Raw genomic sequence first — 15,616 nt, 5'->3', positions numbered from 1 at the left:
CTTATTCAAGGACTTGTCTTATGAGAGAAAACATGAACAAATATTTTGCAACGTTTTGTAATCATCAATCTTCTGATCAATAAGTAGAGTCACCAGAGCTGGAAAAAAATCATTAATTTCACGCTCTCTGCAAGCAGGTCGCGCTATACAAAGTGCATTCATTAATCGTAATCATGCATTATTCAGACTTGAATTATTTCTGTATCAGACGGTTTTTAACTTTGAGAGAACGGCTCATCGATGGAAATAAATAGCAAGACGCTTATAGGCCACATTGGTCCTCTGAGCAACAATAGTCATAAAAAAATAAGTTTTATGGAGTCTTATAAAATATCTAAATAACAAAGCTGAACGGATTCCTTAAAAGATAGGACTTTTATCATGATATTTTAATAATAAACATTGAGTTTCTTAGGTAACAGAATGATATTATTATAGTAACGTCACATACTGAGTATTGCAGTTCTCAAAATCTCTAACAACTGTTAATATAAAAAAACCTACATTTTTAAAAGAGTTGTGCCTCATGAACTTTAAAAAAAGAAGAAGAAATTCTCACTTTTGACAGGATACATAAACAAAGCTGACATTTCATATGTAGGCTTTTTACAAGAAATACTGTTTGCATTCGAATTTAGTTATATTCACGAAAATTCGTACTTTATTTCTTCATTCACGATAACCTTTAATTCTACTCTACTAACAGCCCAGTATTTCTACAGATCGTTTCTCCTTTTGAGATACCATCTAGGTCATTTTGACGGCTGTTCCGTGTAACCAATATGGATTTGTTAGTAATGTTTACATAAGTATCGATCGAAGTAATCACTTCCACCCGACATAATTTTTCTTCGGATTTTCTAATACTCCTCACTAATTCATAACATATCTTTGAATCATATTCTAATTAATATTTTAAGGGCAATTTAATACGATTTTTACTACTAAACGTTATACATTTCATCTAAAAACACGCAGTTAAAATGTGGTACGGAGTCATAGGAACAGCCGCATTGATTTCTTTAAAATAAACATTTGAGGCAATACACATTAATTTGACTGGAACAAACTCTTGAAATTGATATATTTATAAAACTTTTTACGGTTTGAAGTTGTACTTTCATGATCAGTGCGAGACAAATAAGTATTTCTGATTTGATAATTTACTGATTATGTTCGAGGTATATTGGAGAATAATGTCCGTGGCATCTATTTGATCTCGGCAATAACTGTAGTAGAATAGAAAATACAGGTCTAGTCTCAACTTGGTTCCAGTCCAATGATTTTTGACAGTTATGCCTCTTGAACTGAAGAAAGAATTAGTAATTTTGAGGGATTTATAACTTTTTTGCTGTCAGGAAATTGTTATTCTGATTTTGGCATTTAAAAATTTTGATCGCATTCGAGGCGTTTCGACATATATAGTTTTTTCCTATCTTAAACTGTGACTTACCAGTGTGGCCGAAACCTCCCCTTATAATCACGGTTCTAAACAAATTGAATACACACTATCTAAGGTTGTTTTCACTAGATTGCCATTACTTCTTACTATTGGTGTTAAAAATGATTTTCAAAGACTTTTTAGCTCACCTGAGCTGAAAGCTCAAATGAGCTATTCTGATCACATTTTGTCCGTCGTCTGTCTGTCCGACCGTCTGTCTGTCCGTCTGTAAACTTTTCACATTTTGAACTTCTTCTCTAAAACCGCTTATCCAATTTCAACCAAATTTGGCACAAAGCATCCTTATGGGAGGGCGAATATAAATTGCAGAAATAAAAGTCCGATCTTTATTCAAAGCGGAGAAAACATTGAAACTGTAGAAAAGGGGGGGTGCATTTTTAAAAATCTTCTTCTCAAGAACTAATTAGTTCAATTCAACGTAGTTTAGCATAAATTATCCTTATGGGAAGGAAAATATAAATTGCAAAAATTAAGTGCTAATTCTGATTCAGATCTGAGTTATTACGAAAAAAATAATAAAGGAAAGGCGTGTTTCAATCAGTTTAATAGCTTCGGGCTCGGCATACGGTAAAATGGGTAGGCAAGACTTGGCCTGAGCAAAACAAAAGATTGGCAGGTATTAATTTGCCAATCTCATTAAAATTTCAGGATGATGGATGGATTTTGATGGACCAGTATATTTGTATTCGCTGTAAATATTGCTGCAAAATAATGCGTATTTGGAATTGACGTTTGCCGATCTGCCCCGGCTTTTATTTTGCCACGGCCCGGGTTTGCATACCCATTTTACCAAGACTCGTATTCCATACTTCTAAAACGAGGTTCTTTGTTTAAAGCAGCCATGACATTATACGAAAAAGGGTCGATCTGACTATGATGAATTTGCTTGCTATGCAACCGTTCGCGTATGAAGGGACATTTTTGAAACATGCAAAATATACTGGTGCCGATTTTGTGAAGTAAATTAAGGCTAAATATTTCAATGCATTGACAGTTTTCACACATGACGTTGGTGTTAGCTTGTTCTGATTTTCGTTTCGTTTTCATTATTTATGCTTTGTAACCTGGAAACTATCGTCTGTATTTCGTGATTTTTACGTATCAAATCAAACAGAGACTTCGGTAAATCAAACAGTTAACTGTTTACCTGCGCAAATTAAGCAAAATCTGATGTAGGGGTACTGAAATACAATTCATTCTATCGGTAATTCGGCATTATCTTTTGCGTAATGGTAGATTAATGCAATAGGTTTTGTTGAGATGCTCGGCATTTTCTCGAGTTTATTCAGTTTAAATAGAGTTTGATATCGCTGACGGAAATATGTAGGTATAAACATGTATATATATGATTCATTTCGAAAACATAAATTGTGTTCTTTATTTGTTGTAGTGCATGTTTCTTGTGTTTAATTGTTACCATACAATTTCTATTTACTAACCATATTTGAGTGTTAAGCTTCGAATTATAAGCAAGATAAAGATATTTGCTCACAATTCTATGTTTGTACACAGATCTTAAAAGCTAAAGATTATAAAAGTAAAAAAAATTGTCAATATTTATTACTAAAATTTTCAAAGTCGGTTCTTCCAGAAACCAACGTATTGAATTGTAAACTTAACCTTTTTAGCTCACCTGAGGGTGGGGCCACAATGGGGGGTCGAAGTTTAACAAATGAATATATAGAGTAAATCTTTAAAAATCTTCTTCTCAGAAACTAATCGGCCAGGAAAGCTGAAACTTGTGTGGAAGCATCTTCAGGTAGTGAAGATTCAAAGTTGTAAAAATCATGACCCCCGGGGTAGGGTGGGGCCACAATGGGTGGTCGAAGTTTAACATATGAATATAAAAAGTAAATCTTTAAAAATCTTCTTCTTAGAAACTAATCGGCCAGGAAAGCTGAGACTTGTGTGGAAGCATCCTCAGGTAGTGTAGATTCAAAGTTGCGAAAATAATGATCCCCAGGGGTAGGGTGGGGCCACAATGGGGGGGGGGGAGGTCAAAGTTTAACAAAGGAATATATAGGGTAAATCTTTAAAAATCTTCTCAGAAACTAATCGGCCAGATGATTCTTTATAATTGTTAAGACTTTGGCCCCAGGACAATTCTTTGGCCTCACGAGAAGGTTCAGAGTTTGATGTACGTTTATATCCCATATATAAACTATTGTTAGGGATCTTTTTGAGAACTGCAATACTCAACATATGATATGACTATAAAATCATCCTGTTAGAATAGGGACTATTGATTATAAACATAAGAATGTCCAGGGGAAAATGGATTTTATTTATACAGGATCTACATGTATTATTGTACATTGTCCAAGTAGTTTGTATTATGACTCCATTTAGCTGATTTTATCATACCTATTGTTCCTCAGGTGAGCGATGTGGCCCATGGGCCTCTTGTTCTCTTTACATTCCTAAGTAAAACATTGAGACCCAATATACCCCAGCAATTAAATAATACAAGAGTAGATAAACGGGAGAAAAATACTGATAATTTTACCGATGTACATGTACCTATATATCGATTAAAGATCTTGTCATGTTTTTCTTGATAGTAAATGAATATATTGATTTACATAACCTTTTTACAATTTGGGCAATAACAAGCCGCGAAAAAAGATTTTGAAGGTGATTTTATTTTCTAGCGACAAAGCTAAATGCATATTATTTGCGTTAAATTTCATATACGGTTCTAACATGTCTACCTCTTATAGCAAATGAAGAGAACCAGTAAATTTAATAAAGATAATTAATATGAATTGTAGCATGTTTAATCAATTTACAGGGTCATTGTTTAATTATAAATGTTATGAATATTTTCCCCTGATTTCCTATTGTGTGATACAAGAACATAAATTATAACATAAGGAATTCAACATTGAAAGTTGATACACAACTATTTACGTACATCTTCAGTTGGAGATTGACATGATTGTCTCCCACTTATCAGTGTATCGTAAATAAAACTGATGTGTTCATGCTGCAAGTATATAAAATCGAAGGGGAAAACTCCAAATTTCAAACATTCCAGAACAATTTAATTTTGTACCTTTCATTATTACATGGTTAAACAACCTCGTGTATTTATTTTTGCCACCGGTGAATTGTATTTGCCCATAAAAGATGAAGTAGAAGTTTGGTCGTGTAAGTAAATAAATGTCCTACAATATTGCTTATTTATTGGCCACTTAGCTTTAGATGCTGCAAGAATAAATGACGCTTTTCCAAATGAATTAATGAAACGATCAGTTGTAATCATCATGTCTTGATATATCTTAATCAACTATTGCTAATATTGTTATTGTTTTTTTGCAGATTCCTGGAACACATTGCAACATGTTAAACTAACATTTTGAAGAGACTTGACATAAAAGAAACATAGAAACATAAGCCATTAGAGTTAGACGACTTATAACATGATAGTACTTACTTATTACAGGGGTTGTCAGTTCAATGAACAAAAAATAAAAGTCAGCATCATGCGTGAAGTATTTTTCAGCTGGAAGAATATCATTAGATGATTTGCGAACTACCTTTAAAACCGATAAAGGAAATATCTCCATTCGCTCTTTAATTTCGCTACCAAAAAAAAAAAATGTAAACGACTCTAATGTCAAATGAAATGCCATATCTTAGCCAATGATAGAGTTATTGAAAAAAGGATGCGTGATTATTGTCAAAATTTAATATTTAATTTAATATCGCAAAAATAGTTTGACTGGGAGTATTTCTTAAAATCTATGTTACATTTATTGACACCGATGTTAAACATTATATTTGATGCATTTTGTGACGCCATATGTTCTTTGTAATCACGTGACGGGTAATATTGCAAATGTTCTATTTAAACCGCATCGGCGTAGGTGATGAATGGCATTAAATCATACATATTTTTAAGAAAAATCCTTTGTTAGGTCATATGCTTGAATGTTCTTGCTTGGGAAAGAAATAGATATTGTGGAATCATTAAATTTCGTGGGGGCCAATTCTCGTGGATTGCTTAAATTTTACAGGTTGGAGGGGACGTAATTTCGTGTATTTTCGTATACATACAAAAAGATGATGACTTTATAGCCCTAGTTTATTAGTTTATTAGTTCGTGCGGGTGTATATTCGTGGATGAAAGGTAGCCACGAATTCCACGAAAATTGAGCCACCACGAAATCTAATGATTCCACAGTATTTCCTTTATGGAAGATATTGTTGAAACATTCCAGAAAATCATCAAAATAATGCACGTTTTTACTAATGAAAAGCGATTTACAAAACATGGGGTGAATCCGTAGGTTTCCAAAGCACTATTCACATTGGTACTTATTTTCTCCAATTTTACGTAAATTATTCTAAAATTGTGTTGATCTTTCACCTGCGACAAGCTGGTTTTACATGCATTAAAATTTCTTCATTTAGTTGTTTACACGTAGCAGGGAGTCTCCAAACCACTAGTTTATAAAGTCTTTTATTTAAAACGAAGCTTTAAAACTGCCGATTATTCAATACTGGTTTTAAATATGAGTGAATTCTGAACGTCTAGCATTAACGGCAGCATTTATGTAAAGGAAACATGCAATTTTATAGTGGTTTGATATAATTCACTTTTAACGTTAAGATACTTTCCTTGAGAACTATTGACAGGAATGCAGATCGTGACGTCAAACTTAATTAGGACGCCATATCGTATGAAGTACAGACAAGTGACTTTCTACACATCGTTGTAAAATCCATCGGAAAGCCTTAGCATGCCTGCGAATTTAATTTCTGTAATTATGCCCCATTCTAAGGAGGAATAACTTTTTGCCTTGCTGTTGTCCATCCGTCTATATGTCTTTTTGTCTGTCAATCAGTTGTTTCACCAAAAGATTCCGTTCTTTTTCTTCGTAAAGCTTGAAATATTAAAATGAAATTTGGTAAAAAGTTATATCATAGGAATAACTGGGTGAAATTCAGTTTTGTGTTCGATCAAGCAATTTTGGAAAGAGTCATGCCCCTTACAGTTAGAACAGTTTCTTTTTTTGCAATTTTGTAATATAATTTGGTACACAGATTTATCATAATAATATCTATCAAGCAAGATTTGACAGATTTTTCCCCTTGGACTTAAAAACATAAACATATTTGCATTATACGTTCATTTTCTTTGCAAAGATTACACATATTGAAACATCTCTTGTATTACTTTAGTTGTCAATTATTGTTTTAAAGAACAAATGTTTACATTTCAAATACGTTGTCATCTTAGGGCTTTTTAAAATATTTTACTTCGAAAATTTACAAACTTTTAATTATACGGAAGCGGTACTGTTAAAGTTTCATAGCATATCATAGAATACCATATCATTAAGCCTTACACTAAATTTCTCATAGCAAAGCTTCAAAATCTCCCAGTGTTGAATACGATAATCATTAAAAGTGCATTCCACATCATTAATTAAATTGTAAAATATACATGTACATTGTATGCATGAGATATCTCTACCGATCTGTGCGCATTCTTTAGCGTGTGTCGACGTGATCCAATATGTCTACACCTTTTTCATTTTCCAAAGTGCGTTGTAACATACCATTATTACAGGCATTACAATTTTTGGACTTTCTATGTAAAGTATATATTTTAGAATAAATGAAAAAAAAAATGATCTGAATCAATAAACTATATATACTAATACAAGAGAAAAAAACAATGTTCTGAAGCATTATTTTGTTTATTTCAAAACTGATAGGTATTGACATTAAACAGCTTTCAAATTATGCGTTTAGACGATCTGATAATACCAACTGCGATTTATCGTTATGTCGTTTCCATAATAATCATAGCTTGAAACATTCACAACAAAGCCGAAACTTTCGACAGTGATACCATCCGCTTCGATTGCGGGATAGTTCAGAATGGCAAAGTACTCAGGTCTGTCAGTTTTAATTCCTGAATAGTGAAAGTGGACGTATTTGTAATAACTTACATTTTCAGTTTCATTCGGATGGCGTGTCGTTCGTTGTACAAGGGCACCTGATTTATCGCGTAGGTATGCAATAAAATACTTGGACACATTCTCCAAGTCCTCTTTGTCTGCAAATGATAATACTGTAGCTCTATATTTTATGAGTTCGGTCATTGCATCCTTTTCTATCTGGACGTAGCAGGTGTTTTCAATAAAGCTTGTTTTAGTAAATAAGTTGTAGTTAAAGTTTGGGTACATTGTAATGGTTTCTCCTTTTGATTTCGACTTTAAGGTTATCATTCTATCCATGTTGTCATTATTGTTCACCATTAAGGCTTCAAATTCATCCCCATCTTCTAAAACAATAATAAAAAAAGTCTATAAAATGTTGATAAAATAGTCATGCTCTAACATTGTTTGGCTTTGGATAAAAAATATAAATGTTTGTCATTTTCCAGAATAGTAATTAGAAAAACATAGTTCTGAATAATTTGTCAACAGTTAGTATTATTTTAACTGACTTCGAATTCAGACAAATACCTTTGGTGACTTCCAGGGTGTCGCCGTTGAATTCAACCTCTGTATCGGAAGGTCCAAGGAAAACCAGAACACACGCAGAGAAGCTTTCATTCAAAGGTTTAACAGTCAGTGACAGCGTTTGTATTGATGGTTGCTGGCGCTTGCGAACAATTTCAATCTAAAATAAGGAAATATGTTTAGTTTTGAACTATTATCACCAAAGGGAAAGTAATTTAAACAAGAAATTATTTATTTCAATCAGTTACTACCCTCTTTACCCAAACTATCTGAGCATTATCTTTGTTTTTATTTCTTATATTGACTGTCACAGATACACGTCTCTTATAATGGAAACATTTAATGTTACATGTTTATGTTGTCAATTTCTTTCTTTTTTTCTCTAAAATTTGACATAATTTTTAATACAGAAATCAAGCATAAAAACATGTTTATTGTTAATACATTGTACATACAAAATATCGTTCCCTGTAATTTGTGTTTACCTTTTGTAGAGCTTTATCTAAGTAATCATTGTACAATATATGTATATATATAACAATGTCCTTTAAGATTTACCAATTTGGAACCATAATGAATAATACTTTACTAATAGTAATTTAAAAACCAAATTTGCTTAGCGGTGGAATCTTGATTACAAGGGTAAACAAAATCAAATTTAGGGTTACTAGCTAACTTTCACCATGATTTTAACGAAAATCAATGTTTCAAATCAAATTACTTTACACTACACATACAAACTCGCTTTATAAAATGTGCGGCTGATCCATGACTAGATCAACTACGAACATTTAAAACTGAATAAAATTGTAGATAACGAATTGTAAAAATATAAGAAACTTACACAGCTGTAGTTAGCAGACAACATGACCACTGCTACTATGGCGACATAAAACCATTTTAATGCCATCTTCGTTTGCTGTGTCTTCAAACAATGTAGACAACTTTACACGGTTAAACATGCCTTTTATATAAGCCAAATCATTTTATCTCATTATCCAATGACACTCAAATTATGGAATATTAACTACTGTCATTATTGCTATCTAAATGGTCATTTTGACGAGTTTCTCTCGCAATTTGAAAACTAAATAGGTGATTTATGATTTAAACATAGGATTTGACCTAATATAAAAATATCGGCTGTTTAGACAGACAGATAGTTAAACGATAGGAGTAATTATTTAGAATCTGAAATGTCAAAGGATGGATGCTATTTCCAAATGCATTATTTAATTTCAATAATTAGCAGGCAATTTTTAACTTAAACGCGGTGTTAGAGGTCAGCACACCGCGATGATATAGCTCTCAGTCATCAAATATCATACTAATCAAGTATGTTATATGAGCCTACGTGTACAGTATGATGTCGAATTTTAACAACTCATTCATTTCATTAATAAATTTCATATGTAGGTTTTTAACAAGAAAATACTGATTGCATTGGAATTTAGTTCCAGTTGAATGATATTTGACAAAGTCATGCCTCTCCAGTTTAGGAAATAATGGACAATTCTAAGTTCCGCTCTCTAACTTTTGAAGTGATCCTTATGTAAAAACGATGCTTCAAAATAGGTTTATCTATTTAAGAAATAAAGTACGAATTTTTGTGAATGTTGCAGAATACTCTCCGAGGTCGAGAAATGTTGTTTTGAAATATGTTAGCCGAGGCGTTCATATTTCAAAGAACATTTCGAGACTGATGAGGTTATCCTGCAACATTCACGATAACAAGAACTTTATTTCTACTTTACTAACATATTTCTATAGATCGTTTCTCCTATATAAAGATAAAAGGTCATTTTGACGGCCGTTCCGTGTAACCTCAATAGTTTTGTTAGTAATGTTTATCGATCAAAGGAATCACTTGCAGACGACAGAATTTTTCTTCGAATTTTCTAACACTCTTTACTAATTTATAAAATATCTTTGAATCATATCCTAATATTTGAAAGGCATTTTAATACGATTATTACTACTACACGTTATATATTTAATGAAAAGCCACGCAGTTAAAATGTGATAGGGAGGTCCTAAGAACAGCCGCAATTATCTCTTTAAAATAAACATTTGAGGCAATACACATCGTTTTGACTGGAACTAACTCGTGAAATTGACGGTGTCTTCCCACTTAGCTAAAATTCTGATTTTTTTTTATGGGTGACTGATTTAAGCTAATTGGGAATGGTGCACAGGTAAGGGTGTCAAGGAACAAAAGAAATTAATTACAGGTGAACTATAGTCTGTTCAATTATTGACCTTGAGTAAATGTTTAATTAAATATAAAAAGAATAACAGGCAATTTTTTTTTCAAATTATGTTTAAAATTTAAAAAAGGATAAATACATTCATAGTAGTAAATTTTAATAATTAAAAAAGGGTTTGTTTTATGATTGATGGTACCTTAATTTATTGTATGTGAAATTACTCAATATTCATCACAAGGTTGCATTAAAGATTATTTTAAATACATGTACAATCATAGTAAAAAAAAAACCCTGTTTAGTAGTTATAACTTATTTTGAATATCATATACATGTACATACACATTTTAGCATGTTAGATAGTTATAGTTTACTTTTTAGTGTAAATATGCTGGGGTGGATTGAAGCTAAAAATTGCCTGTCGTCGATATATTTCCGATAGAAATTAACAAAGAGAGCATTTAGAAGGTTTTTCATGTACTTAAAAAACTATACATGCTAGGAAAATTGTTATTGAATTAGAAAATCTCAAATGTTTATGAATTACATGGTCTCTTCATACCATTGTAAAGTGGTTTTGAGATTGAAAGTAATGAATCTGGGATACCACAAGGCTCAGTAGCAGTGCTTGACCCTTTTTTGATATATATTAATGACATTGCTGATTGCATATCAAATAACATTAGATTATTTGCTGATGATACAATATCCCTGTTTCCCATTGTGATAATGACATTATTACACCTTCTATGTCCCTTATTGAGGATCTTGAAAAAATAAAAATTATATGATCCCAATTTTGGGGTGTTGATTCTAATTGTGTAAAAACGATTAATGTTAAATTGACATGAAAGCAGAGAAATTATCACATCATACAGCATTCAATTTGGCAACGATGGTGGTTATATAAAAAAATCAAATGCTCATGTATATTTAGGAATACATTTTCAGGTTGATTTTGACTTATCATATATTTTAGTAACAAATATACATGAAAAGGCTTGTAAGAGGCTGAATATATTTAAAATACTGAAACATGTCATAGATAGAAATTCGTTTAAAAAATCTATTTTTGTTTTAATGTTTCAAAAAGGTACAGGTAGAAGTTGCAGGAATTATTACTGGACTTATAGTTGATTCATTAGGGGGGGGGGGGGTGAAGTAAACGATAGGCTATGTATTATATGTTCTGTAGAAGCAATAGAAGACGAATTTCATTTTTTATTATATTGTAGATCTTATTCAAAACTTCGAACCGATTTCTTTACTAGTATTGGCTTTAATAATCGATTACTAAACTTGTTAGACTCAGACTGCATTGGTTTTCTCTTATCTAACTTTCCTAGACAAACTGCAAAATGTGTATATTCAGCTTTTATAAGCAGACAATCTACCCTGAATAAAAATAACAATGCGTAAACTTACTATGTGTATACTCATGTTTATAAAGAAACAAATATGTCCGTTAGGCCGGGTGTTTATTCATTAAGGTATTATATCATATACATGTATCTTTTTTGTTTATGAAACACATGTCACTATGATAAATCATTTACTTACTTACTTACTTATCTAGATCATGTTTTATGATGGACTGGGCTGGGAACCTTTACATCTTAGAAGAACACAACATAAACTACATTTAATGTACATGTATAAGATAGTTAAATGAAATTTAATGCAATTAAATCAAACATTAGTTTGATTGAAGTTTCGTATGATCTTATTAAGCCATATCAATTTCTTTGGGGTGTTGTTTATCTAAGCAATTGCTTGCCAGTCCTAATAATTTATTTTATAATTTTATTTGTTCTTAAATTTTATTTTATTTATTCATACATTTATTCATACATTTATGTAACTCTATATCACAGATGATAATTATACAGGTAGTTCACACCTAAAACATACTACACTCAATGCTCACTCAGGTGTGAAAATCACAATTTTAGCTAAGTGGGAATAAGAATTTCAGAATTTTAGCTACGTGGGAATAAACCCAAATTGACATAGTTTTAAAACTTTTGACGGTTTGAAGTTGTACTTTCATGATCAATGCGATACATATTTGTATTACTGATTTGATAATTGTGATAAGGTGTCCAGGTAGCGTAGTGGACAATGCACTCGCTTTTCACCGCTGCGACCCGAGTTCGATCCCCGTGATCGACAGAGGTAGTATGTGATAGGGTATGGCGGTCGCCCGCTTGGACACGTGGGTTCTCTCCGGGTACTCCGGCTTCTTCCCACACCAATGACCCCCTCGCGCTAACATCCGTGCCAACGAGAGATATTAATATAAGTTGTAGAACTTGTTTATCAATCGTTGTAAAATAAATAAAGTTAAGTTTTTTTTTTTTTTTGTTTTTTTTATTTGATAATTTACTGATTATGTTCAAGGTCTATTGGAGAATAATGTCCGTGGCATCTCTTTGATCTCGGCAATAACTGTAGTAGAATAGAAATTACATGTCAAGTTTCAACTTGGATCCAGTCCAATGATTTTTGACAGTTATGCCTCTGAAGAGAAAATGAGTAATTTTGAGGGATTTATAAAAAAAAAATTGATAATTTATAATTTTTTGCAGTAAGGAAACTGTTATTTTAAATTTGGCATTTAAAAATATTGATTGCATTCGTGGCGTTACGACATATTAAGTTTTTTTTTCCTATCTTAAACTGTGACCTACCAGTGTGGCCGAAACCTCCCCTTATAGTCACGGTTCTCTACCAATTTAATACTCACTATCTAAGGTTGTTTTCACTAGATTGACAGCACTTCTTCCTATTGGTCTTAAAATGAAGATTTTTAAAAATTTCTTCTCTTTACATTCTTAAGTAAAACATTGAGACCCAATATGATCCCAATATGCCCCAGGGGTCAAGGTTTCCAGCTCGAGTAAGCTAAAAGCATTTGAATAAAACAAGAGTAGATTAACGGGAGAAAAATACTGATAATTTTACCGATGTACCTACAGATCGATCACAAATCTTGTTTTGTTTTTCTTTATAGTAAATATAAATATATATATATATATATATATATATATATATATATATATATATATATATAGGTAAATCCAGAAAAAATTCACAGTGGTCGGATAAGATATAGAAAACTTAAATGAATAAAAACACAAAGTCCGAGTAAAACATAAGCGCTTTCATTTTCATCTTCAGATGTTTTACAACTGTATATATATATTGTACAACTGTATATATATATTGATTTACATAACCATTTTATTTTCTAGTGACAAAGCTAAATGTATATTATTTGCGTTAAATTTCATATACAGTTCTATCATGTCTTCCTCTTATAGCAAAGGAATAGTACCAGTAAATTTAATAAAGATAATTAATATGAATTGTAGCATGTTAAACTAATTTACAGGGTCATTGTTTAATTATAAATGTTATGAATATTTTCCCCTGATTTCCCATTGTGTGATACAAGTACATAAATTATAACTTAAGGAATTCAACATTGAAAGTTGTAAAACACAATTGATACACTAAGTACATCTTCAGTTAGAGATTGACATGCCTCCCACTTATCAGTGTATCGTTAATAAAACTGATGTGTTCATGCTGCAAGTAAATAAAATCGAGGGGAAAAATTCCAAATTACATACATTACAGGAGAAAAATAATGTTGTACCTTTAAGTATGACATGGTGTAACAACCTGTTGTATTTTTTTTTTGCCACCGGTGAATAGTATTTGCCCATGTAAAATAAAGTCGAAATTTTGTCATGTAAGTAAATAAATGTTCTGAAATATTGTTGGCCACTTAGCTTGAGATGCTACAAGAATAACAAGCGCTTTTCCAAATAGATTGATACATTGATACATTAGTACCGAGCAATAGTCATCACCATGTTTAAATATATATTTATCAACTACTGTTCGTTTTGTTATTTTCTTTGAAGATTGCTGGAGCACTGTGCAACATTTTAAACTAGCATTTTGAAGAAACTGGACTGGAACGAAACATAAGCCATTAGAGATACTCAGCTATGTTAAGGAAGGTATCAGAATTCTACCACGTGAGATTTAGAAAAATTTGCATAAGCCCCGCCCTTTATCCATGAGAGTTTGCGAGATATGGGTATTTTGGTAATTAACAAACATTTACAAAAATGAACATGATTAATTGTAGGGTAAGATTGTTTCAAGAAAGGTGTACTAAAATAAAAACATCAACTTTTCTTTATATCTTGCGAAATCATGAAATTGCTAAGTCGTCTGATGAAGTGTCGAGGTTGACTAGGTCACATCGGCGCTTGCAGCTGTGATCAGAATAAACATGTGGACTTCAGTGATATATCTAGGAATTTAACTCATTTATAACCAACGTGGACGGAAATCGGCATAGGATTCAACAAAACAAGGTAAGATTTATTTATACTTTCCTAGATATTGTTTTATATCATTTAATACTGTTGGATGAAACAGAAACGAAGCGAAATTCCTCGGCTTCGATTTTGTTTACTTGTTTACATTTGTTTTTCATGTAATATTGTCTTTAAACATCAGTTTGGTGACTCGATCAGGCAAAGTAAATGTTTTGCGTTTCGCTAATTTTGATCATATGGAGTACTGAGGCTCATTATAGTATTTTACTGGTCTCATGTCGCGATAATATTATAGCTCGCCATGTTCAAAGAAAATGTAAAAAATGGAAAGTCCAAACCTTGTATGTACTACATGTAGCACTACAAAGATTACTGTGAGGATCTGGATTGAATATATAGCCCTACAAGACTGTATTGTTGTTTTATATGTGAATCGAAATGCGTTATTTCATTTAGCCTTATCTTATGAAGATTACATGTATGAATAGATAAAATTAAAGTGTTGTTCAAACAGAATTTCCACACATGTTAAAGAATAGACATTTGATTATACCTGTTGTGATATTAACGAAATTAAAACTGCTATTTGTATGCACAATACATGTAATTGAGTAATTTTCCATCTTCATGTTATGTTTAGCACAATAGTTTGCAAATGATGACATACAGAATGTATCATTCATTTTCAGGGTAATTTAGGCAGTAAATGGTCCACTGGAGACTTTTTGAGGGGATGTTGATAAAAAAGTAGGAACTCTATAAATATTTCTTTTACTCACTAACTTCTTGTATATTTGGTTGTTTTATAAAACCATATTACTATTGCATTGGGAAGTAGAGAGCTCAGGTCTGCTCAAGTAGGATTTTAATATTTGTTTTTATTCATATAATTATATACATCATACTAAACATTGATACTTGAGCCAGCCTCGGTTCGATGTTTCCAAGTCGAAACATCCATATTTTTTTCAAAACATAAATATAAAGGAATAAGACTAATTTCATTATGCAATTTTCTACATTATGATGTCACTCTGGTGATAACGTTTAACACACTTATCAAGTACCTTCCTCTTTTTTTAAAAGCTTTTTGATAGATTTTAAATTTGCGGG

General features: G+C 31.8%; 1 protein-coding gene across 2 annotated transcripts; it reads right to left on the bottom strand.

Annotated features, from left to right (window-relative positions):
• Positions 1-6,983: 6,983 nt before the first annotated feature.
• On the bottom strand, positions 6,984-8,887 carry LOC117687105 (uncharacterized). 2 transcript variants are annotated; one of them, XM_066078295.1, is made up of 3 exons: positions 8,786-8,887; positions 7,945-8,101; positions 6,984-7,757 (listed from the first exon to the last, which is right to left on the bottom strand). In XM_066078295.1, the coding sequence occupies exons 1-3, from the start codon at positions 8,849-8,851 to the stop codon at positions 7,222-7,224; spliced, it is 759 nt and encodes a 252-aa protein (XP_065934367.1). In that variant the 5' UTR covers positions 8,852-8,887; the 3' UTR covers positions 6,984-7,221. The 2 variants fall into 2 exon arrangements, with proteins under 2 accessions (XP_065934367.1, XP_034319175.2); XM_034463284.2 differs by having other exon boundaries at positions 6,995-7,760.
• Positions 8,888-15,616: the final 6,729 nt, after the last annotated feature.

This window comes from Magallana gigas, chromosome 1, assembly GCF_963853765.1.
Source record: "Magallana gigas chromosome 1, xbMagGiga1.1, whole genome shotgun sequence".
Classification (NCBI taxonomy): Eukaryota; Metazoa; Mollusca; class Bivalvia; order Ostreida; family Ostreidae; genus Magallana; species Magallana gigas.
This window is presented reverse-complemented; position numbering and strand designations above follow the sequence as displayed.